Source organism: Mustela erminea, chromosome 6 (genome assembly GCF_009829155.1).
Source record: "Mustela erminea isolate mMusErm1 chromosome 6, mMusErm1.Pri, whole genome shotgun sequence".
Lineage (NCBI taxonomy): Eukaryota > Metazoa > Chordata > Mammalia > Carnivora > Mustelidae > Mustela > Mustela erminea.
Window position 1 is genome coordinate 3,472,007 of NC_045619.1, and position 23,656 is coordinate 3,495,662.

Below are 23,656 nucleotides of genomic sequence, written 5' to 3' on the forward strand. Positions count from 1 at the left end.
TTAAGCTACAATCTGGGTCACATGGCGAGGAGCAGGGGTAAGGGAGGGGACCGGATGCATATCTATCATTAAAAATGCCCAGCACGAAAGCCCACCCCGCAGCAGCCCTGGCTGGCCCAGTCCCCTTCAAGACGGTCTTTCTCCGTGGGACTCTGTTTTCCCCTAAGAGGTGCTGGGTCTGGCCTGGCGCGTGGCCACCGTCCTGTCCCACAGGATTTCCCCAGAGGGATCCAGGGCATGAGTAAACCTCACTTTACGGTGACGGAATGTTCTCTCTGGGAACCACAAGAAGAGAACGTCTGGGAAGGGCCTGGAGCAGCAGCCAGCAACCCTCCTAGCCTGAAGGGCTTGGCAGGGCCACAGGTGTCCGGGGAAGGCCTCAGCAGCTCCCCACCCTGTCCCACACGCTCTCGCCCTGGGTGTCTGTCTCTTGACAGTGCGGGACTGACCCTCAGCTGGGCCGAGAACACAGATCAGGCCGTGCCTCCAGGTCTGCCCGGCACAACTCCACGCTGCCTGGCCTGAGAGACGGCAGCAGGCCTTGAACAGGCACACTCCTCAGACCCCACTCCCGGCTTCTGCACCAGGACTTTCCTTGGACGCGGCTCTAGGAGGTTCGCTGCCCTCTGAGGACCGCATTGCTGGGCCCCGCCGGCAGGCACGGAGGGCTGGCGTGCTGGCCGCTCCCAGAGGCATGCTGCCGGGGCCAACAGGGCACAGTGGCCCACAGCGAATGGCCCGGCGCTGGCTCCCAAGACAACGGAGTCTTCTCTATGTGGCTCCCCGGTCCCTGTGGCCAGGAGTTCCCACGTGCCGGGCAGCCTGCTGTTTGCATGAGTGTGTCCCCCGGTGCCATGCTACCTGCGCCCAGCTGGGCACGGTCAGAGCTGCAAGCCCGTCCACACTGTGCGCAGAACAAGAGCAGGAGGCACAGATGGAGGCCCCCGACGCCCGGTGGCTCCCAGCTCTGGGACGGTGCTCTTCGGGGTAGCCACGGCCTAGGGGATGTGGGTCCCTCAGGAGATGGGACCATGCAGGGCAGTGGGCTGGGCTGGAATGGGCCCACCCCCAGCTTCCTGCAATGAAGAACCTTAGCTGGCTCAGGCCCCGGGGGAAGCCCAGCTGCAGAGCGGCACAAGCCCACCTCCTCCAGGAAGCCCCCTGCCCGTTTCCTGAAGACGGGCAGGACCTGTGTCCAGACCAGAAACCTGACTGACCACCAGGGAGCCCAGAGGCTCCTTGGGCAGGTGAGGGCGCGGGCGGGCGAGCGGAGGACTGAGTGCGCCGCTCCTGTCCCCCGCGTGGCCTAGAAAAGACCCAGCCCCGTAGCAGCGAGTCTGGGCAGCCCACCCCCTCCCGCTCAGGCGAGAGTCATTTCTAGAACCGTCTGTGCCGGCCCCGGGGATGCCGAGGACTCCCTCCAGGAGCATGGCTTTAATTACAGCTCTTCTGGGCTCGGCTTCGCAGCATCTCCGTCTGCTCGTCAGGGAAGGCTGGGGGGCGGCGAGGGGGCCGGCCGGGCTGGGTGAAGGGCCGGGGTTCCCGGACGGCCTTGCCAAGATGTGCGCTGGTGCCAAGCCCAGGGCAGCCGCGGCCAAGGCCGAGCTGGGGCGGGGGCTGCTGCTGGGCTCCGTCCAGGCCACTCGGGGCAGCGGGCGGACAGTGGTCTCCCTCCCCCGCCGGGCCGCCTGCCCGCCGGCCTCACACACAAAATGGCGGAGGGCTGCGGCGGCCATTTTGTGCAGCCCCAGGAAGACAAAGGCAGCCGGCAGCCGGGGGCAGGAAGGAGGAATGTCCACTCTGGAAGCGCAGCCGCCTGGCCGCGCGGAGGCCTGGAGGGCCCGGCCGGGGGCGGAGGACAGGCGGTGCCCTCTCTGCAACCTTCCGCCTGCCCGGGCCCGGCCACCCTGAGCCACCACAGGTACCCTCAACCCTCCCAGGGACTCTGGGTGGTCTTGGGGACGAGCCCTTGCCCGGGGCGGTGGCACGGATGCCCTCCCACCTTACAGAGGAGGCTGTCCAGCGTGAGGCAGTGACACTGAGAGGCAGGGGTGGACACAGGCTCCCGGCCTCCCAGGCCTGGCCTCCTTCTGGATGAAAATCCTGTTCTGCCCCAGACCCTCCAAGGGTGGTCTTCGCTTGCCCTGATGAGGGGCAGCCTCTGACCAGATGGCCCGAGGCCTACCCTGCATTCCAGGGACATCCCAACACTTCCCACCCTGGGTCCAGGCTGGCAGCTTCTTCCCGCCCACGGCCGGTGGGCACAGGGACAGCTGGCAGGGCCGGCCATGCCAGGGCAGCACCAGGGGGACACCAGCAAGACCAGCTCCAGGGATGCCTGGCCGCGACCCCCTTCCCGAGCTCCCGCAGCACCTGCCCGACAGGGCCCCATCTCACACCTCAAAGCTCCTGTCCTGTGTCTGCCTGGGGACAGCCCACCCCCTGTTCGGGGCCCTCTGGGGGCACAAGGGGCTACCCCAGCAGACACGTGCTGGACCGGGAGCCTCTAGGGAGCCCAGCCTGCCAGGCAGCGGGTGCACACCAAGAGCCCATGTCTCTCTGACTCTGTCTGTGGTCTCCTGATCTTTATCAGACCTCACTCGTACAGCAGGGACAAGTAGGACTGCTCTGGGGGCTACGGGGCCAGCCCCAGGCCCCTTCCGCCCCGCTGGCACAGAGTGAACACCTGAGACCAGCAAACTGAGGCCCAGGGGGTCACCGAGCCCTGGCTCCGGCTGAGGCCAGCATGGGGCCCTCAAAGGGCATCAGGACCAGGGAGATGTGACTCACACAGAGCGGGGCAGAGCCTGCGTTGTGTGTTCTGATGGGGACAGGCTGATCTAGAGCTAGGAGCCAGGCCTGTGTCAAGACGGAGGCAAGTGGGATTGGGAGGGAGGCCCCATGCCTGTCCCATGGAGGGGGTGTCGCCGTGGCGACAGCATGGTGTGAAGGGCAGGTGCCGTGGTCCTTGCCGCACGTGGGACCGCAGTTGTCCAAGTGTGAACACGGTGCTGTCCTCACGGAGGACACGGAGGACCTCTCCCGGGAGCCCCAGTTCAAATCCCCTCTGCCCAACGTTGCTGCCCGCGTATGTGCCACTTCCTGGACATGTTCTCCCCACCGCAAACCGCACAAACACCCCACAGTGACCACGAGCCAGGCACCAAACCGAGTCCGTCGCAGCGAGTGCCCCCGTCCGTCCCCATTATGGCCTGATCCGCAGAGGAGGAACGAGCACAGAGAGGTTAAGTTACTTGCCCACACTCACACAGCCAAGACGGGCATCCTCCTCCACGTCTCTGTTTCCCGCACCGGGTCACACTGCTGCTAAAGAGGACCAGAGCCCGCTGCACCAGGCGACCCCAGGCAGCCCCACGTCTGAGACATTCAATTTCTCTCCCCGCAGGTGACCGCAGGGGTGTTCGGGCTCCTCAGTCTTCTGAGGCTGGCCAGGCTCGGTGTGTGCAGCGCTCTTGGAGAAGAGCTGCTCAGTCCCAGGCAAGCTGGGGCCAGGAGCTCAGGGCTGCTGCGCAGAGTGGGAGCCTGTGTCTTCCTACCCAGAGCTGGCCCGCTGGTCTGCCAGCTCCATTAACTACTGGGGAGCAAGGCCTCCAAGCAGGGAGCTGTCTGAGACCAAGCATCCCACCGAGCCCTGACCTGTGAGCACGGACAGCAGCCCTGGGCCCTCTCAGCCGCAGTGGGTCTGGGAGCCGCTTGCTTTTGCTCCAGTGGGAAGAACCCTCTAGCCCACCGTGGGCCCCAGGGCATGGAGAGCCTGAGCTAGAGACCCGGTCCCCAGCCTCCTGCCTGCCCTCCAGGGAGGCCGCCCCTTCATAACCCGCGGCCTGATGCCTCAGCACAGCCGCACACTCCGGAACCCAGAAATGTTGCTGGGGGCTGGCGGGGTTAGGGTTAACCTCCCCGAGGCCCCTGCCCCCCAAGGGGCACCCACCAGCAGGGCTGTCCGCAACAGGGACAGCTCCTATGGGAGGGGCGTCCGGCTCAGGCCTGGCACAGTGACAGGACCCGCATCGGGAGTGGCTTTTGTCCCATGCAGCTCGCAAAGCAGGCTCTCGTGGGAACCCGTCCTCTGTTTGCTGTCACATCTCTCCTTTGCGGTCCGGGTTAGTCACCCACTAGCCAGAGCGCCGCTCGGAACCGAGAGGTGAGCACGGAGTGAAGCCCATCGTCTGCCTTCTGTCAATATTTTCACTGGGACCAGAAGATCAAACGTGAGATCTTCGTAAGGCCTTACTTCCTACCTGGGTAAATAAACGCTATCTGGACATTGAGCATCAAAATAAATTTCGGCCCCTCCTGGACTGTAGGCAGCAGACACGGGTCAGCCTGGGGGCAGGCGGACGTGGCTCGTCTGTGGCTCTGCCGTGGGGCATCAGGCCTGTGCGCACCCACTTCTGAAGAACAGGGCAGCCCGTCCGTCCACAGGAACCCAGGGTTCCTTCAGGGAACAAGCCACCACCGGGTGCCGAGCAGTGGAGCGTGGCTCCTGCCTGTACTGGGCGTGGGGGAGGGGCTCAGCGCAGGGGAAGGGACCAGGGACAGGAGGGAGCCTCCCGTGCCCAGACTTCTCCCCGTCCTGGGCCAGGTCTGGGCAGACTTCAAGATGAACAATACGGAATCCGTTCAAAGCAAATCCTACCAACCGAGTCACCGTCCCCCGAAAACCTTCAGCACCTCCCAGCCCAGCATCCTGAAAGGCAGCTCCGTCGTCCCACTGACCCTCTGGGGCCACAGGTGAGGCCAGAGTTGAGCTCTTCCCAATCCCCAGCTTCTGTTTCTGGCTGAACAGGACGAAGATGAGCCCCGACCAGTGCCAGTCGTGCTGGGCCTGCAGAAGCCTGTGCGCACGGGGCGGGGGCTGGGGCCTCCCATCTGGCCCTGAGCGTGATCTCGCCCCTGCAGTGAGTGGGCTCTGCGGTCATCTTGGGAATTACCCAGGCTCAGGATGAGCCCAGAATAAGCACCTACTGCATGCGCTCGCCTGCACGCATTCTGTCCACTGCACACTCTGGTAAACACGGTCCCGTCCTGGGGTCCCCACCCTCCCAGGCCTGTCCTTCTCCACCTGGGCCACTCTCCACATGCCTGGGTCAGCTGCTGTCCTGGGTGCCCGTCGCCCTTCTGGCCTCCCAGGTGGCTGGCCCTGCCTACACCCATGTTCCTGGGGACCCACCTCTGTAGCCCCCTGCACGTGTCCATCAGGGCATGGGGACCCAGGACCCAGGTGCACGTTCTGGTGCCCCAGCTGGCAAGAGGAACATACCTCTGGGGCGTGGGCTTCCCGGGGACCCCAGAGGTTACCACAGCTGCCCGTGGGACACCAGGGGATTTCACAGGAAAGCATCTGGACTAGACAGTCTTGGGCAGAGCCCAGCAGGCCCTGGAGACATCTGGGACCAGCTGTACCCTTAGGCCCTGTTTCCCCAGCGAGCCCCCCACCCGCAGTAAATCTTCCGTCGCTCTGCTCTGTGTCCTCTCTCTACCCGTGCCCTGCCCACTTTCTCTCTGCCTCTACCTGTTCGTCCCCTTCCTCTGTTATGCCCCCCAGGTCCCCCTTTCCCTCTGTCCCGTGTCCTCTGGGGGCCTCCCCCTCTCCCCACTCATGCTCCCCCCCCGCCACGGGCACCGGCTGGTGTGCATTCTCCGTGCAGACACAAAAGCCCTGGGGGGGCAGCGTCTGCAGAGTCTTGTGTGGCAAGCTGGACCTGTAAACGGGGCCCCAGATGGCAGAGAGGTCTCTTGCGCCCAGGACGCAACAGCCTGGGGTCCTCTCCACATGGACTTGGGAGGCAGGCCTGCCCCTGACCATGGCAACGGTGGGGGGGGTGGGGGGCGTCTGGCCCACATGGCCCCATGGGCTCCCCAGGAGGCTCAACTCAGCCAAGGCAGCCCTATGGCCTGCCCTGTGGGCCAACTTTCAGAGGAGGAGCACAGGTGGGCAGGGGGCTCTGAGCACCACAGGCCCCCATCAGGGCCACAAGGTGGCTGGGCTAGGGAGCGGCCGGCCGAGGACCTTCTCACCTGCCGAGCCCGAGTGCTGCCCACCTCCGCAGACACTTCGGACCGTCCCCAGGCAGCTGGCCCAAACCCTCCCACCATGGACCCCCAGACAGAAGGCTCCTGGCAGAAGGGGCTTCACTCCGAACTTCTGTGCAGAAGAGAGCCAGAGAGTTGGGCCTGAGTCCAGCTCTCTGGGGCAAGAGACCAGGGCAAGCCCCTGACTCCTGGCAGACCTTGGTCCCTTGACTACAGGAGGAGGCTGGCCGCAGGTCAGGGCTGAGGCCGGAGCAGACCCAGCTGAATGCGCCTGGCTGTGCAATCCTCCACAAGCTGTGTGTGTGTGTGTGTGTGTCTGTGCACGCGCGCGCGTGCCTACGTGTGTGTGTGTGTGTGTGTTAGTCCCACTTCCAACGCGCCCAGCCCAGGGTGGTACCTGGGGGGAAGAGGTGAGCCCTGACTCTCAAGGTTCAAAATGCGGCACTGACCTGAGAGGCAGAGTCATCGGAGTTTCAGGGTCACCTGCAGAACGAGGAGGCAGGAAGAGGCGTGGGTCCTGGAAACAGAGAGATGCCATGTCAGTCTCGGGAAGGAGAGCCCAGGCCCTGCCCTGTGTCAGTACCCCCAGCCCCGGCCCGCGCTGCCCTGACAGCCTGGGAGGCCGCCTCCAGGACCCCAAGGGCCATGAAGCCGATGCATCAGTGAGGCTTTGTGTCCCAAACCCTGGGAAGGGCACCCCATTCCAGTGGCACCACTGGATTTTCTGAGGCACCCATCTCCCAGGGCAGCAGCCAGTGGCAGGGACAGGCACACAGCGGGCGGACCCGGGACCAGAGGGACACATGTTCCAAGATCAGCCAAGGCAAGGCCTGCCTCTCCCTCCGCTGAAGTGGTTCACGGGAGCATCAGGTGCAGTGTGGGAGGGGCTCAGGAGGAGAGGAGAATAGCCCCGGGGAGCGTGAGGGAGCGTGGGGGAGCATGGCGGAGCGTGGGGGAGCGTGCCCCCTCCAGCCTCGCCCAGGGCTTCAGGACATCCTGCCGGCACGAGGCAGCTCTCTTGACATCCCCATTGCGGACGCTATGTCCTGAACACCACTTCCTGCAAAGGACAGCTTTTCCTCTTTGCTTGGCTGCTGGGATGCTCAGAGCTGAACTGACAAGTCATTACTAGCAGCCAGAGACTTCTATGCGACGTGGCTTCTTTTAGGCCTACCTTTGCCTCTCCTTTTGCCTTAATTTTCTCTCTTTTTATCTTTCTGCATTATCTTTGTTGCTCTAAGCTTTAGTATAGATCTATGTATTTTTTATCTACGTTTATTTATTTATACAGCAGCACTTCAATGTGGAACACCTTAGTTCCCTCTCTGCCCAAGTGATCAGTGGGGGCTATGTGTGGAGGCTTCATTTTTGCAAGTAATGGGTTAGGACTGATTCCAAGTCAGACAACCGCCCCCCCAACCTCTTGGCTGGAAGAGGCTCCCTCCTCTGCTCTGACTGGGAATGGGGAGTGGGCTGTGTTAGGAAGAGGTCTGGATGCCCCTTTTGCAAATGAGAAACAGAAACCCATGGAGAGGTCTTGGCTTTCCCCAGACCACACAGCAGTGCAGGCCAGGTAGGTCTGGGACCCAGTTTTGATCTGGACCCTGTGGCTTAGTCCCCTGCCATGGTGTGGCCACACCCACAAGCCCTCAGGGTTGGCAGTGGCTGCCCCCAGGCCGACCCTGGGTATGGAGGTGCTGCCCCAGGACACCGACAGAGCCTCGGTGTCGGGAATGCAACCAGGCCAGACCTCTGGCAGGCCCCCCATAGCACCTGCTGTGGCCAGGGAGGCTCCCTGTCCTGCGGTCGTGCAAACAGACCCATGACCGCCACACAGAGCCGCTTGGATCTTGGGGTCGGGGTGGAGACCCCTCCCTGCTTGGCTGTCTCCCCAAGGCTGTGAAACTAACCCATGGCCACAGCAGGCCTGGGTTCCTGGGGGTGCGGAGACCCTCCTGGCTGCCTCAGAGAGGCCGCCAACAAGGCCCCTGGCGGCCCCAGTCCCCACTCTGCCTCGACCTGTCCCACCTCACATATTAACACCAGCACATAAACCCCGACCGACAGATGTAAGGAACTGGACCCCACTGAGCTCCAGTGAGGGGAGGAGCCAGGAGAGCTCCAGGGTGGCCCCGACACCTGTCTAGCCTTCAGTGAGGCGTAAGCCACTGAGCTTCTCGGGAGCCCGGTGTGTGCCAGGACTTGTGTCCCGTCCCCCTGGCCTGTCACAGAAGCCATGCGTGCTCTGGGATCCACAGTGCGTCCCCAACACTCCCCCAGGAGCGGCTTATGCCCCAGCCTCCCAGGAGAGGAGACTGGGGCTCTGGCAGAGCGTGTCCTCCCGCGTCCAGGAGGACGGCTTGCGGCTGGGGGGCTGGGCATGCCCATCACTTGGCACCATGCAGGCGGCCATGGCTCGGAGCTCGCTCGGGACAGTCTCTGTGCCAACAACTCAGCCCTCCTGGCCGGCCCTGATTCCACCAGCTTCGAGGAGGCCAATCAGGGTCTTCAGGCTGCAGGGCAGGCTGGGCACTCAGGGCGAGGCAAGGGCACACGGCAGGCCAACGAATCCTTTGCTCTGCCCTCACTGCTCGTCCCGGAGTGGGACCTCGGCCACCTGCAAGGGGCCAGAATGAATCCCTCAGGAAGGGTGGGCCTGGCTGCAGGCTGGGCCCGAGGGGCTGGAGTTGGGCTCTTCTGAAAGACGGGCTCACATTCCCTTCCTGGTCAGGCCGCCCACCTCCCGGGTTGCCTCCCTGCCCTGGCCCAGGGCCAAGACCATCTACCTGGGCTCTGTGGTCCTGGAGTGTCTCCCAAAAACCATGATGGGTCCCGCCTCCTTGGGGGTACTCTGGGATGAGTCACCTTCTGAAAGACACAGGTGACCAAAGAATCAGCCGGGCAGGCCTGGTGGCACATGACCCCGAGAACGGGAGGGGGCTCGGTGTGACTCTCCCCTGCCTCTATTTTACCAGGCACCACCACTAGCAGAGGGGCCCAGCTCATGGTAGGCAGGGCACAGATGTGCCCAGAGGTTATGGGCAGCAAGGGAAGCCTCGTCTGCTCTCCCAGCTCCAGGCCTGGTCTGGAATCCCCCCACCGAACCAAACCCCAGCCACTGGCTTCCGTGGGGCCCAGCCAGCATCTTCCGCTCTCGCAGGGTTGCCGCCCGAGTCAGAGTCTCCCTAGCTCTGGTTGGAGGCTGTAGGTCTGGTACTGCCCATCCCCCCCCAGGGCTGGCAGCTCTGCATCAGAGACCAGCTCCCATGTGGCTGGGTACACCCTGGCCCAGCGCAGAGCCCAGCACCCAAGAGGCCCCCAGGATGGCAGGGAAGTGCCACCACCCCCAGCCCTGGCTCTTGGAACCATGTCTGTATCTGGGCTCAGAATGCGTAGACCTAACTCTGGGCCTTTTCCCAACGAGCCAGTGAGAGGACACCCGAGGACTGACTGAGCAGGACTGCAAGGCCCCAGGGTGCCCTCAGAGCACCTGGCTCAGGGTGAGCCAGAGGCCAGGCTCTTGAACTTGCCCCGCCTCCAGGACCCTCCCCACAACCGGGTCCAGGTTCCCCCAAAGCAGGGGGCTGGCTCCGTCTGTGAGGACAGAACGGCAGACCCAAACCCAGGCCCAGCTCACCACAGAGAGGGGCCAGGCTGGGCCTCAGCGGGAGCCACTCTGCCTCTGCCCCAGGCTGAGCGTGAGTGGGCGGCCAGGAGGAAGGCAGCGTCTGGGCACTGGGCCCTGGGTCTGCGTCCCTTCCACACCCTCCTCCCCTGGCCTCTGTGAGCCCTCCCGACTTCCTGAACATGACCGCGAGAGCTGGGAAACTCCCACAGCCCACCCCCCACCCCGGTGTGAGACTGCAGCTGCTCTGTCCCCCCACGGGGACAAGCTTCCCCAGACCCCATCACCAAGCAGGTCCCACCTGGAGCAGGGAGCCACCGGGGCCAAGAGGGACCAGTTGCCACTAACTGGCTTGCAGCTCCCCCACCTCGGGCAGAGGGGGTCATGGGACTCATCAGGCCCTCAGAGGCTGCAGGAGACTGGCTCGTGGGCTCCCCAGAATGTGTTCAGACTCCCACCCCGAAACGCTATGTGGAACCCCAACACCAATGCTGAAGAGGGGGGCCTAGGGGACTTGTGAGCCCAATGCACTCTGCCTGCAAGTCACACAGCTCTGGGTTCTAATCCTGTTTCCTGCCTCTCATCATCGAGAGGCCGCTCTTAGCCTCAGCTTCCCTAGCTGCAGGGTGGGGTTTCTGGGCCTGAGCACCTCACTGCCCTGTTTTATAGGAGAAGAGCACCCCTGAGAAGGGACTGCCCCGAGGCAGCACAGCCCTTGGTCCCTGGCGGGGACACCCTCCCTGCCTCTCCTCCCAGCGGGACCGAGCCCCGCCAGGCACCCATGTGTAATGACCCCGGGGCCCATCTGCCTGCACCTGTAAGATGGGCGGGTCAGGAAGTGCCTCGAACTGGGGCGTCTCTGATGCCTTCACCTGGAGCTGATGGGACAGCACCCGAGGGTCTGCCCAGGAAAGGAGAACCCCGAAACTGCACAGGGGAGCCAACGGAGCACACAACCTCACCCCCCACCCCGGACAGCGCGCACAGCCTGGTTGGGCTCACAGAGGGCGGCTGCCATGGGCGGCACACCGTCGTGCCCACAGGCCCAGCAGCCGAGGTCCCCTGTTTACAAACGGACCTATTCTCTACGACTAGTTGATGTTAGCCGCAGAAATCAAGCTTCCAGGGAGCCGGAGGAGGTGACAAACAAGGACAAGGCCACCCTGGGCCTGCTTGAGACACAGGGGCTGTGGAAATTCCGTCCTAACAGGTGAGCAGAGTTCCAGCTGTGGCAGCAGGTTTGGTTCTGGGATCCTGGCCCGATCCCTGTACGGCACAGGAGCCACATGTGGCCACGGCTGAGAACTCACGAGGACGGCTGCCCAGGGCAGGGGACGTGAAGCCCCTTCCAGCCGCAGGCGGCACTGACGGAATGCTCTCCCCCCGGGACACTCTGTTGCTCCCACACCCTTGCCGCCACTCTCCCGGTGACGGCACAGAACAGCCAGGCTGTGGCCACCAGGCACGGGACGCAGGGCCCACTCCCTTGGCCTCCCACCTCACTGCTGCCTGTTTCCAGTCTCCGTGCGCCGAGCCAGACGACTCCGGCGCTGCCTGCCCGCAGAGCCCATGCAAGTCTTGTGAGTGCCTCGTTCTCCCTCGGGGCTGCCTAAGCCTTCTGAAAGCTGTCCTCCCTCAAGACGCCGGCCCATGGGCTGTGGCGGGGCGGGGAGGGAGGCCAGAGGCCCCTGCCCCCCTCAGGGTCACTAATGAGCTTGGGCCCGCACGTCCCAGAGATCACGAGAGAGGCTGAGGAAGTGTGGGGGGCTGGCCAGATCCGCGGTCTCCACCTGGTGTGTGGCTGCAGGCACAAGGTCGCCCCTCCTGCCCTTCCCTCCTGTGACGCCGGAGAACTGTGGTGGGCGTTCCCAATGACCAAAGTACATGTCCCAAGCCCACAGCTGGCTCATGATGACGCCTACCATCACTTCTCTTGGAGGCCCTGCACTGGGGCCTGTTCCCTCTCGGAGACTGTGCCCCACGGTGTGGTCACTTGGATGAAGGGTCAGCCCAGGCTGTCTTGGCAACTGTCTTCCCCCATGCAGTTCCAGACTCTGGAAGGCTTTGGCACAATGAGGCTGGTGCCCAACCCTGGGACCCGGAAGGATGTCTCAGAGTTCAATCCCCGCCTTGCCCAAGCCCAAGAGTAGCCTGGTCTCTGGAACATTCTTGTGTCTGTCTGCAGGGCAGTCCAGGGCCCACAGAGATCCCATTTCAGCTCTGGGCAAGCCCCTCCGCATCTCTGGGGCTCAGGCTCCCAATATGTTCTATAGGGACAGCAACACCTACCTCCTCAGATTTACACGCAAGATTAGAGATGGTGCCTGCTGCACACCCAGGCCACACGGGGCTCCCTGGACCACATGGCCACCACTGCCCACCCCCACCCTGGGCTGCTTTGAGGACGTGTGAGAACTCACTTTGGGCCTTTATCCTGGAGAAATTCCTTCTCCACGTCTTACTTCACCAGGGACCAAGCCTCTAGGGCCTGGGGCTTGAGTGGACACCGTGGAGGCAAGAGCTGGGAGCCCCCAGCAGGAACCCTGTGTTGGCCAAGCTGCAGAGCCCGGAACCATGGGAGCATGGATCCCCAGAACTGCCTGTCCATACTTTTCTTTGGCATTGAACTTGGCCTTCTCCAAGGTCACGTGTGGGATAAAGAGCCTACAGATGGAAAGAGCCAGTTGCTAATAAATCATGTGCAGAGCTCACCCTCATCTCCGTGTAGGAATGCCCCGCAGAGGATGGGGCCTGACCCTGGGGTCGTGCCATGTCGGAGACCCAAGACTGCAGGTACCCAAGACAGGTCGGGGGGCGTCAGAAGGAGGCTGTGAGCTGGTCCAGCCACGTCCTCTGGCCAGAGGGCCAGAGGGCCAGAGGCCCAAGCCATGGTGCCTCTCCGGGTTGGCTGCTTCAGTTGGTTCCAGACGGCTCTCTGGCAGGGACCGGTAAAGCTGGGACTCGGCGAACTGACGGCTACCACGGCAGCCAGTGTGGAAAGGCACAGGCCAGCTCAAACCCCCAAGGACACAGCGCCCAGTGGCAGAGCAGCCAGCCCCAGGGAGGGGCCTGGGCAGCAGAGCCCAGCGGGGCGCAGAGAATCTCCTGTGCTCTCTGAGCCTCAGTCTGGTATCTTAAGAAGCAGCCATCGCTGACATCATGAACGTGAAAGTGAACACACGTCAACCCCACAGGCTCGGCCCCCACATCCCACAGGCACTCTCGCCAGGCAGTGGCCCACGCCGCACAGTTACCAACTGGGGCCAGAAAATCGAGTCTCTGCCAGGGGCCGGTCCGTGTACACACCCACCCTGAGCTCTAGCAGGTCGAGGGGCGTCACAAGGACGTCCCTACCTCCAGCAGCAATGCAACAGGCCCCAGCACCAGCCTGACAACAGGGGTCCCGGTCGCCACAAACAGACGTCACTTCCAGACATCAGACTCCAAACACTCGGGACGAGAACAGGACCCTTCAGGGGGGTCCCCTCTCAAGGTAGCAGCATCGCCACCACCGTCGGCCTGGAGGGGCCTTGCCGCGCGCCTCACTCTCAGCGACCCCCTCCGCCCCCTACGGCAACCTGCCACGCCTTCTGCAAACGTCTCTCCTTCTGGGGGACGGCGTGCTGCCGTGAGGATTTGGGTGGGTTGAGGTCACCCTGGCCGGCTGGTTAACTGTGATTTAAAGGAGTTTTGCCTAATTCAACAAGCTCTGGAGAACCGAGAAAAGGAGAGAAAGGCAGCCCACGGTTCTCCCCTGCTGAGCCAGGCCCGAGGCAGACTCCACCCCCAGGAGGGGTCCCAAACACACCAAGGCGGGCGGCCACAGCCTTCCGTGGCACTGGCTCCCACCAGCCGTGTCTGTGGAACGGGCCATGCCACCCCGTCAGAGATCTTTGTCACAGCTCCCTGACCCAGACACCCCACCCAGGACAGTGGCTGGCCACGTTGTTTCTCATGTTCGGGGAGTCATGAGGACACACACCTCTGGCTTTACGCATAGATCTTTCCTCTTTCCCTGGGGAGACCCCGCCCAAAGCCCAGGAGCTCTTTCGCGCACCTGAGGCCACCCCTCCAACTGGCCCCTGGGAACCTTCCAGAGACTCACCAAATGTCAGAGGTGGTGGGGAAATGGAGGCTCAGAGCTGGGGAGGGACCGAGGCCCCTGCTCACTGCTCAGGCACCATCTCCCCGAGGCACACTTTCCAAAGGGCCTCAGTGGAAGCTGCCCCAGACCTGTCCCGGGCCCTCGGAAGGGTCTGGATGCCAACGCCCTCATACAACCCAGACCCGTGAAGATGAATGATGGGAAAGAAGAGGGGTGCGGTGGGTGCTACGGAGGGGCTGGGCAGCCCACTGCAGGGCAGAGGGGGCCAGAGGGCCTTGGAGTTTGTGAGGACTTCCTGGAGGAGGAGGACCCCCATAAGCCCCACACAGTGGCGGGCCATGCAGGAAATTCATGAACGGAAAATGTCTGACCTAAATTAACAGGATATGCCACCGCTCACCAGTGATGTCGGATGGGCCAATAGAGTCCAGCTTTCATACATACCCACTGAGCAGAGGAGAAAAGGCCCCAGAGCCTTCTACGGCATCTCTCATTGCTGGTCGTCCCGACTGAACCCCCGCCCCAAAGCAGCAGCCATGGTTTTCCCGTGGCCCGGAGTTACCTGGAGTCCTCCCTCTGTGGGTTGCAGGTGCTCAGGGCTCAGGCCTGTCTGTCGGATGCTGCCATGCCGTCCCTGACGAGGTGGGTTCACAGTCCCCTCAGATTAGTCCTAAAAGAGAACGTATTGCTGGAGGTAAAAAAGTTAAGACCTGTCCCCTTGTCTCTCAGAGCGCCATGGCCGTGTGACACGGCCAGCCAGGTGGCTCATGCTGCCACCCTGAGTACAGGGTTCACGGCCTTCCCTCCTTCTGTTTCAGCCTCAGGATCCTGTTTCATTCATTCATGAAACATTCCCCCAGGAGCCTGCCCTGGGCCAGGCTGGTGATGCTGGCCGGTCTTTCTGGAGTTGCTCAGTCTTCCAGAGCAGACACTGTGACTGGGCCGTGAACTGATCACGGGGCAGGTGGGGAGCAAGGAGGGCTTCCAGGAGGCGGCGATGCTTGGGCCACCGTCTAGAGAAGTGGGAGGATGCCAACACGGAGGGGGCTGACAGGCTCCTGGGAGCCTCTCTCGTCTCGGGTAGGGGAGACTGGACTTCCTCCTGGAGCTGGGCGGGAGCCCCCCAGGGCGGGAGGCAGGGCGGAGGTCTGCATGGCGATCACGCCTCTTTGGGTGAGACCCAGACACGCTGAGCAGAAGCAGAGCTGGCAGGACTTGGGCACAGTCTGTGTGTGGCAAGGAGGGAGCCGACAATGACCCTGCAGGTCAGCAGCCAGGGGACATCCGCCGGGAATTACAGGGGGTGGGAGCGGACAGTTGTGGTCACAGCAGAGGAAATCCCCTAGTGCGGGCTGCCCAGTCAGGCCCTAAAGGGCGCATTGGCCAAGCAGCCCACTGGGGCCAGCCACGGCCTCTCTCGCACCCTGGCCAACGCGGCGCGCTGCGTCATTTCCCTGAAGAGCGCACCCCGATCCTTGTTTCAGCCCAAAGCCACGGCCTGGAGCGCCCCCTCCCACGGCACCAAGAATGAGCAGGGCCTCTGCCCTGACTGTCCCTGTTCTAACGGGCCGACCCGTCTGTCTGAGGCTCCTCCGTGAAGTCAGTGCGGGAGCCTCAGCCTCCCGGCTGGCAGCCCATCAGGGTTCCGTGAGGCCGTCCCCAGACAGCAGACGTCAGGGCTCAGAACACAGAGGGGCTCTGTCCCCAGGACACAAAGCAGAGCTTGGGTGCTGGGCGGCGCCCGCTGGCTTCACTGCCTCCCCCATCAGCGGGTCTCTGGGGGCGCGGCGGTGGGGGGCGCTGAGACGGGAGGGGCGGTGGAGACCAGAGGAGCCGGACTGCCTGCCATAAATCACCACGCCAAGCTTTATAATTATCTGGGCACTTAAGCTCCTCTTTCTTCTCTTCCCCCTTTCCCTGGGGAAATTTCCTTCATTTCCTACAAGATCCCGGTCTCCCCGCAAATCTAAATCAACCTGGGCCACGCCACGGCCGGCTCCCCCGAGCTAGCTCCCTCGGCCTACTTTCACTGGGGAGGCGGGCCGGGCCGGAGGGCAGGAAGGTGTCCTCCTTCAAACCCAAGTTCCCTTCCTGCCCAGGGCAGAAAGCTGAAAATGCCACCACGCCCGTCCTTTGAGTGGCGGTGGCAACCGTGTCCCTGGTGTCCGTTGGCTGCGGCTCCCGCCTCCTGGGTATCTGTCGGGAGGCTTCCCCGGGGAGGCAGGCCCAAGGTTGAGTAGGGTCCCAGAGGAAGAGGAAATGCCACTGCAGGTGGAAAAGCCACCTGGGCTTTCCAGGTGACCTCGACAAACAGCTTTCCCTGAGGCCAGGCAGGGCCAGCGTCACGGCCCACCCCCACCACCCGCACCCCCCTCCCGTCCCCCCGGCCCCCGCCCCGAGTCTGGGGAGCCCTGGAAGGTGCAGCTGCATCGTGTGTAGTGAGGGTCTTGCAAGGGAGCAGCTCCAACACCACCATCATCTACCGTCTGTCCAGCCCAACCCTGAGACTCATCTAATTCCCACGTGCCTGCAGGTCTGTTTCTCCCCATTACACAGATGAGAACATTAAGGCCCAGGAAGAAAAGCTATCTGCCCAGAGGCTTGCCGCTTCCAAGGTTCTGCTCCTTGCATGTCAGCTGGCAAGGGTCCCCGTAGGGCAGTGGCAAGGGCTCAACAGAAGGCAGGTCGGGCAAGAGTCCTCAAAGCGTTCCCCATCATCTCCGGTAAAAGTCCCACCTCGAGAGGCAGAGGGGATGGCAGCACCCGCGCCAGGGCGTCCAGCTGGGGCCGGGGGCTGCTGCCATAGACCAGTCCTGGGCAAGCGTTTCAAGTCAACAAGCGGCCAGGCTCTCCCAGGCCTCCCTCCCAGGGGGATGAGCCAGCCGGGTTTTTTTTTTAATCTGGATCTCATTTTCTGCCCACATTTCTGACCTCCGGAAGCCTCTCGGGTAGTTTTCCAGAGCCCTCTGGATTCTGTCACGGGCACGTTTCATGCCTCTGCTCGCCACATTCACAGCCAGGTCACTGGGTGCCCCCCCGCCCCGCCCGCTGATGCCAGGAGGAGCCTGCAGGCACGGCTGCCCGGGGCCTTCCCAAGCCCTGGGTCCACGGGCTCCAACTGGCTCTCCAGCAGCCATTCCGGTCAAATTCCATGACGCCCTTCCTCTGAAAAAAAATCCCTCTCTGAAAACAAACAAAAGTCCCAGAGAGAGATGGCTTTGCCTCAGCTGCATTTCTGCGTTGTTCCGTTGTCCTGTTTGGCACGGCAAGCACCTGGCGAAGCCATTCAACCCTCTCATTCTACAGATGGGTAAACTGAGGCCCAGAAAGAGGAAGGGGCTACTGAAAGTCCGCCCCTCCCATAATTCTATGGCCAGCCAGCATGAAGCCAGGGGGTCCCTGTAGCAGCTGCTGGTTCTGAGCAAGAAAGGATAGGGTCTGAGCCCACGACGAAGCCCAGAGAAGGTCAGTCATGGCCCGGGGTGCGACCTTGGGCCCGCAGTCCACCCACGCAGTCCCGGTCCCACGGCCCAACACTGGTGCTCAGTACATGTGAAAGAAACCTCGGTTTGGGGGGGTTGTGTGCCTTGAACTTCGGGGGCAGAGCTCAAGGAAAGCAGGCTGGCTCTAATGGAAACCAGTCAGCGGGCCAAGTGCAGCGGGAACCACCCCCCCAGTGGTTTCCATGGGGACGGAGCCGGGAGGTGGAGCTCTGGCGCGCCTGCCGCAGCAGATGTGGCCTGTGCAGGGCTGGCGTGGGGCGGCAGGAGGGGCGGCTCTGCGCCTGGCAGCAGGGCCCTGGGACGTGGCAGGCCCCGGGCTGAATGCAACAACAAGCCCGCGGCCGTGGGTCCGCCACCTCCGGGAGGCTTCCTGGATTCCTCAGGCCGGCGCTGGGGGCTCCTGGCTGACTTTCTGCTCCCCACCCAGCACCACCAGGCCTGGGGCCAGGCCTTCTTGAGGGCACCCCGTTCGCTAAGTGAGGTCCCTGGGCCTGTGAGTTGGGGACAGACTCCACTGCCTGTCATAGCTCTAGCCCTCTAGCAGAGGACCCAGTGCCCAACAAGGTCTGCTTGATCCAGTCACTGGATGGTGTGTCCATCTCCTCTTGGACCCCAAGCCAGGGCCCGCCCAGAGCAGGCTCCCCAGCTGCTCCAGAGGTGTGCCCTCGAGAATCAGATGAGCTCTGAGCAATGCTGGGACACGAGGGCCAGAAAGGGGACCCTGTGGACACACAGGGCACGGTTTCTCCAACAGGACATGGCCCCGCTCACCCGCAGAGAGCCGCTTTCAAACACATTTACCCTGACCTCTACACAGTACCCCAGCACCTCTGTCCTGCCCGGGCTGACGGATCCTCCCTCTAGCGGAGACCCTCGCCTCAGAGCAGACCTCACAGGTGCCGACGGCCCCGAAAGCCTGACTGGTCCACTCTGTCCACCTTAGCACAAAGTACGAGTGTCTCCATGAGCAAGGGGTCCAGGCCCATCAGATACAACCAGCCTCCATGTGAAGAACCTACCCAAATCCTGGGCTCATCCTCCGCGGGAAGTTCCCGGCACCATGGAAGGGTATGAATTGGGCACAGAGCAGAGAGGGCCATTTTGAGAACATCAAAGGCTGCAAAATGGTCTTGCCTGTTGCAGGTTTTTACAGTGTCCCCCAGAGGCCGTTATTCCCAGTGTTTGAGTGATAAACCCTGCAGATCCCCTGCCATGGGCCAGAAGAACAGCGAGAGTGGGGATGACCCCCTGGGCCACCCATTCCCAAGGCCCACTGCCATACTGCACCGTCAGCCACCAGCCAGCACCCTGAGCCACGCGGGCCTGAAGCCCTCAGCCCAGCAGGGCACTAGGGGCTTTAAGGGCCCAACCAGCAGGCCTCAGATGCGGAGGTCACGGCAACCCAGACAGAGACAGGTCCTAGGGACCCCAGAAGCAGCATGACATGGCCCTTGGCAGGGAACCGAGGGAAGCCGTCCTGGCTCTTCCTGGGGACGGAAGATCTCCAGCCCAAAGGACAGGGCCCTCCTGGCACTGCGTGTCTGGGGAGAACCCACCAAGGTCAGCACCCAGGACAGGTAAACGACAAAAAGGCTCCGGCATCCAGCCGCTTCTACCCAGCGTGGGAAAAGAGCGGGTCCTGCGGTCGGAAACCTGGTCTGGGTGCGGACTCTGTTACTCACTGGCTGTGGGACTCTGGGGACGCTCCTTGCCCTCTTGGAGCCCTCTTGGAGCCTTGGTTCTCTCACACTGAAAACTGCTAACTAACACCTTCCACACAGGCAGGGCCTGTGGGCCGTCCTGCCTGCCCCACATCCCAGCACCGGGAGCAGCGCCAGCACACAGGGGCTCTGACGGGATGTCAGCAGGAAGCGCAACAGGTCGCCTGTACTCCCAAATGGATGTTTAAAAAAACGAGGGGGGGCACCTGGGCGGCTCACTCCATGAAGCCTCTGCCTTCGCTCAGGTGGTGATCCCGGGGTCCTGGGATCGAGCCCTGCATCAGGCGCCCCGCTCAGCAGACAGCCTGCTTCTCCCTCTGCCTGCTGCTCCCCTGCTTGTGCTCTATCTTTCAAATAAATAAATAAAATCTTAAAAATAAATAAATAAGTAGGATCAAAGTACCCGGCCCTGAGCCTGGCACATAGTAGGTCAACAAAGGACAGCTGCTCCAACCCCAAGGAACCAAGTCCCGTGTGCAACATCTGACAAGCGCTGATCCTCCCTTGGGGGAGCGAAGCGCGGCCCCCAGTTCCCCGCTGGGCTGAGGCAGGGGTTTCTGCCTCTCTGGGTCCCTTCATGGATCCTGCCTGAGCCTGTCTTACTTGCTCTTCCCCTGGCAGCGGGACACTCGAGGTAGCGGCCATACCTTTCCCCTGGGGTGTCCGCTAAGGCTGCGGTGGCCCGCCACGCCGCCCGGCTCAGCAGTGCCCCCCTGGAAGCCACCTCCCAGAGCCGCCACCGGCACTGTCACACAGGCCAGGCTGCCCCCGGGCTGCCCCCGTGACCGCATCTTGGGGAACAGGGCTCACCTCCAGCGCTAGAGCACCCAGGGCTGAGGCCTGAGACCCTAGAGACCCACCCACCCGTGCTGGGAGCCTCCGAAGGTCCTGGCATCAGGCGACTTACCCTTTGGGTGATCGTCACCGCAAAGGCTCCAGCGGGAGGGCGCCTCCTCTACCCTGCATCAGCCCCCGTGACGCTGCCGCTGCCGCTGCTGCAGGCCACCGCGGACGTGTCCCCCGGGCCTGTGCGCGGCCGGCGGGCCGGGGGCCACCTGCCTGGACCCCACATGCCCCGCTCAGGTGGGAGTCCTCGTCCCATCGAGCCAGAAGCCGCTACACAACCAGGAGGCTCTGGCGGGCGGGAGCGGCGGGAACTCCGCTCGCCGGCGGGACCCCTCCGCCCACGCCGGCCGGAAGTGCGGGCACACCCACTGCAGGAATCCCGGGGCAGGGCTGGGCTCCCAGGAAACTGGGCCAGAGGTTCCCCAGCACATGCTGGAGCAGCCTGGCCTCCGCCACCCCCGCCCCACCCCCGGCTGCTCCCTTCAAAAGGTCTGGCCTCGACCTCCCTTCTAGCCCCTCCAGAAACTCAGAAGCCAGAGTCCTGGGGAGCCACCAACAACTGCTCCCCTTCAAGGGGGGTCAGTGGCGAGTGACCTCATCACCTTGGAGGCCACGAGAAACCTGTGGGTAGGACTCATCCCCATGCTTTATGGACAGGGAAACTGAGGCTGGATGGGCAGGCAGCTCCGCGGAGAGTCCGGGCCTCTGGTCTCTGCTAAGAGGCCCCAAAGAGGGGACACACAAGCCCCCTGGGGCCTCCCAAACAGGCTCCCATCTGACATGTCGGACCGTTTCCCGAGCTTTGAAGACACAGAACTAAGACCTGCAGTAAATATCATTCTCCTCAAAGCTCTTTTTTTTGTCCAAAGGTGTGCTGGGTGTTCCCAGGGCCTCCTCGGACCGTCCCCAGCCTCCCCCCGTTACTGATGAGCCAGCGGGGCTGCGGAAGCTTCTCGGGGCCTTGCACGCAGGTGCACACACACGTGCATGCGCGCAGACCCGCCCGGGAAGACTGGCCCCACGGGCCGCTCCTCACAGCACAGCTGCCAGAGCACCCGGCGGCCCACCCTGTGCCTTCCGGCCGCTCCCCGCCCTCGGCCACCTTCCCGGATCCCGTTCTGGGCCTGCCCGCGCCGCCATTTCCTCTCCTGGGCCTAGAGGCTCACTTCCACTCCTCAGCGTCTGCAAATGGCCGGTGCCTGGAACAGCCCGGCCCTCCGAGGGGACCGCTCCGCGCCTGGCCGGCTCCCAGCGTGCAGCCAGGCCGGCCAGCGGGCCTTCCTTTACCTCCCAGAAGCCCAGCAGCTGGGGTCCCTGTCCAGCCTGCTCTGGCTGGCCCTGGGCTGGGGAAGGGGACCCATGACAGGGGGGCAGCGGGGTGCCCAGCAGGTGTCCCGAGGGATGGCCCAGGGGCTCCACGGCTCACTGAGAAGCCAGGCAGGCACGGTGCCTCCAAATGCCCGTCCACCTCTGGAAACCCCCGACGTACCAGGCAGAGCAGAGGGCACTACCCGTGTGCGCACACCGTGGGGCCCACGCCCTGGCAAAGGTGCGCCGTCCACACCTGGACACCGTGTGGACGTGCAGAACGAACGTGGGACGGCAGCCCCGGGTCCGGCCTCCATCCTGACCGTGGCCAGCCGGCTGAGTCTGGGGCCTCGGCTTCAGGCCGGGGGGCTCCCCTGGCCGAACACAGCCGGCGTTAACCCCCGCCTGGCAGGCATTTCTGAGACTCAGAAACCAACCAAGAATGAACAGCGGGTATGGGGTGGTCTCAGGGACCGGAGCGCTGGGCTGAGTGCGTTCCGTGCGTGACTGTGAGGTGGGGACGCTTTCCTCATCTGTGAAACGGGGACATCGGGAGGTGCGATGACTTGCCTTTGACGGACGCGGCCGGGAACTGACACCGACTCCGTCTGAACCCCGGCCTCGGTCCCGAAGGTCCTGCTCTTCTGCCCTTGGGCTTTGCCGAACAAAGTGCGGGGTTCACCTTGCCCACTCCTGCGGGAGCACCCCGCCCGGCGCCGTGTTCCCGGGGCCGCTTGTGAGTACAGGTCTGATGCCAAGACCAGGGTCGAGAGGCTGGAAGACCAAACGGGAAAGGAGGAAGTGGTTAAAAAAAAAAAAAAAAAAATCCAAGAGCAGAAGCGCTAGAGAAAGCGGCTCCCCAGGAGCTCCGGCAAATTTCATCAACTTGTCGCCCTTCCTGTTATTTCCAAACATCTCCACCAACAGGTACCTGCCTTCAAACAAACACGCCGCAACAAAGCACTTCTACTAACAAATGGAAGGTCTGGGAGCCCGCAGGAGACCGCAGAGGGAAACATCTGTGTCTCGTTCCCGTTCGGCCACAAGCCCCGGGTGTGAGCTCCCGGCCACGGCGAGGGCAGGCGGCCTCAGAGGCTGGGAAGGGCAGAGCCGGGATCCAGAATTTGGGGAAAAAGCAGAAGCAATCCTTTAAAAGTGAGGCGGGGGGGCAGGGAAGAACCCTCGGAACAGATTACATCATAATGTGAGCAAATTCACAAAACAAACAGTTATCGTGTGCAAATTATTTGTGCTTGTAAAACTTCCTGTCCTCACGTGTGATGATGGCCAATAAGTTCTGCACCCTGTTATCTCGGTGAGATAATTCTTTTTTTTTTTTTTTTTTTTAAGTTTACAGCCTCTCTTCGTAGTTACCTGTTGAACGTGTGTGCGTATGTGTGCTTTGCCGAGTGGGGGATTTAAATGTACCTTTAAATCACTCGAAAAATCTGTCATCGGTTTTTCATAAGTAACTCAGAATAATTTTATGTTACCCTATACAAAACAGCTAGAGATGTAATGAAGATCTCAAAATCTAAAGTCCCAAACCCCGTAATTTTGAATATAAATCTAGTGTTAACGCTGTTCATGCTGCCAAACAACATAAAAACTGGGCATTGGTTAAAACACTGAAGTCCTTTGACGTAGGGCATTCGGAGTCTTAAAGCGCAAAGAGGAAGACCGGCGATTAAATTCTCATCTAATGAAGGAGATGGCGGTTCCTCCACCGCGCTGGTCAGGGGACGAGAGGACCACAGGACTGTTTTTATATACAAATGCCACTTGTTTATTTTGACCTCAGTTCTTCGAAATTGTCGACTCCACAATTGAAATATGCTGTGTGTTCCAACAAGGACCCAGCAGTCGTAATGACAGACCAGCCCATCTGTGCTGTGAGAATGTATAATTTCGGTGTATAGTGCAATTTATATAGAAGCAATGATGTGAAAACTGCTATGCGTGGTACTTTCTTAAAAAAACAAAAAACAAAACAAAACAAAAAACAACAACAACAAAAAAAACCCGACCTGCTGAGAAGTATTGAGTACCATGAAGAACGCTGATATTTTGCCTGATTCAGGACACAAAAGATTGCAGGGCATCTTCCTGATTTTGTGGGGAGGCGGAATGTCATTGCCCAAGTTACAAAACAAACACGGTAATCAGTCACATATAGCCATCCCAGCTCTGTAAGGTGCGTGCTGGAGAATGTGGTATCCAGAGACACTACTCCCATTAGATGATCATAATCTTGGAGGAAAATACTAATTTAGAATGAAAATGCTCATTTATGGAAATTAATTGATTTTATGCTGCTTGCCCTTACCTCCAAAAAGAGCACGAGGTCGTGCTCGGGAAACGTGACTATCATTCCAGAATTTAGGATTAGAAGGCCTATTTACCTAACTAATAATACCAAAAAAATAAAATTTTTGGAGATGAGGCATGGGCAGCTATGAAGAGCACAAATTCTTAAAAAAAAAAAAAAATG

At 61.9% G+C, this 23,656-nt stretch overlaps 1 protein-coding gene across 7 annotated transcripts in view; it reads right to left on the reverse strand.

Moving 5' to 3' along the window:
- Positions 1-6,403: 6,403 nt before the first annotated feature.
- LOC116592632 overlaps positions 6,404-23,656 on the reverse strand; it is a 28,229-nt gene continuing 10,976 nt past the window's right edge. For 2 of the 7 annotated variants that reach the window (XR_004286550.1, XR_004286546.1), the window contains exons 2-3: positions 19,919-21,939; positions 6,404-14,457 (exon numbers count right to left, since the gene is read on the reverse strand). Coding sequence is in view for 1 of the 7 variants with exons in the window: in XM_032345923.1 (XP_032201814.1) it covers positions 21,591-21,939 (349 nt within the window). In the remaining 6 variants the exon portion in view is untranslated. Of the gene's footprint in view, positions 14,458-19,390; positions 21,940-23,656 lie in introns of those variants that run through there. The other 5 variants (XR_004286549.1, XR_004286547.1, XR_004286548.1 and 2 more) reach the window with 5 other exon arrangements.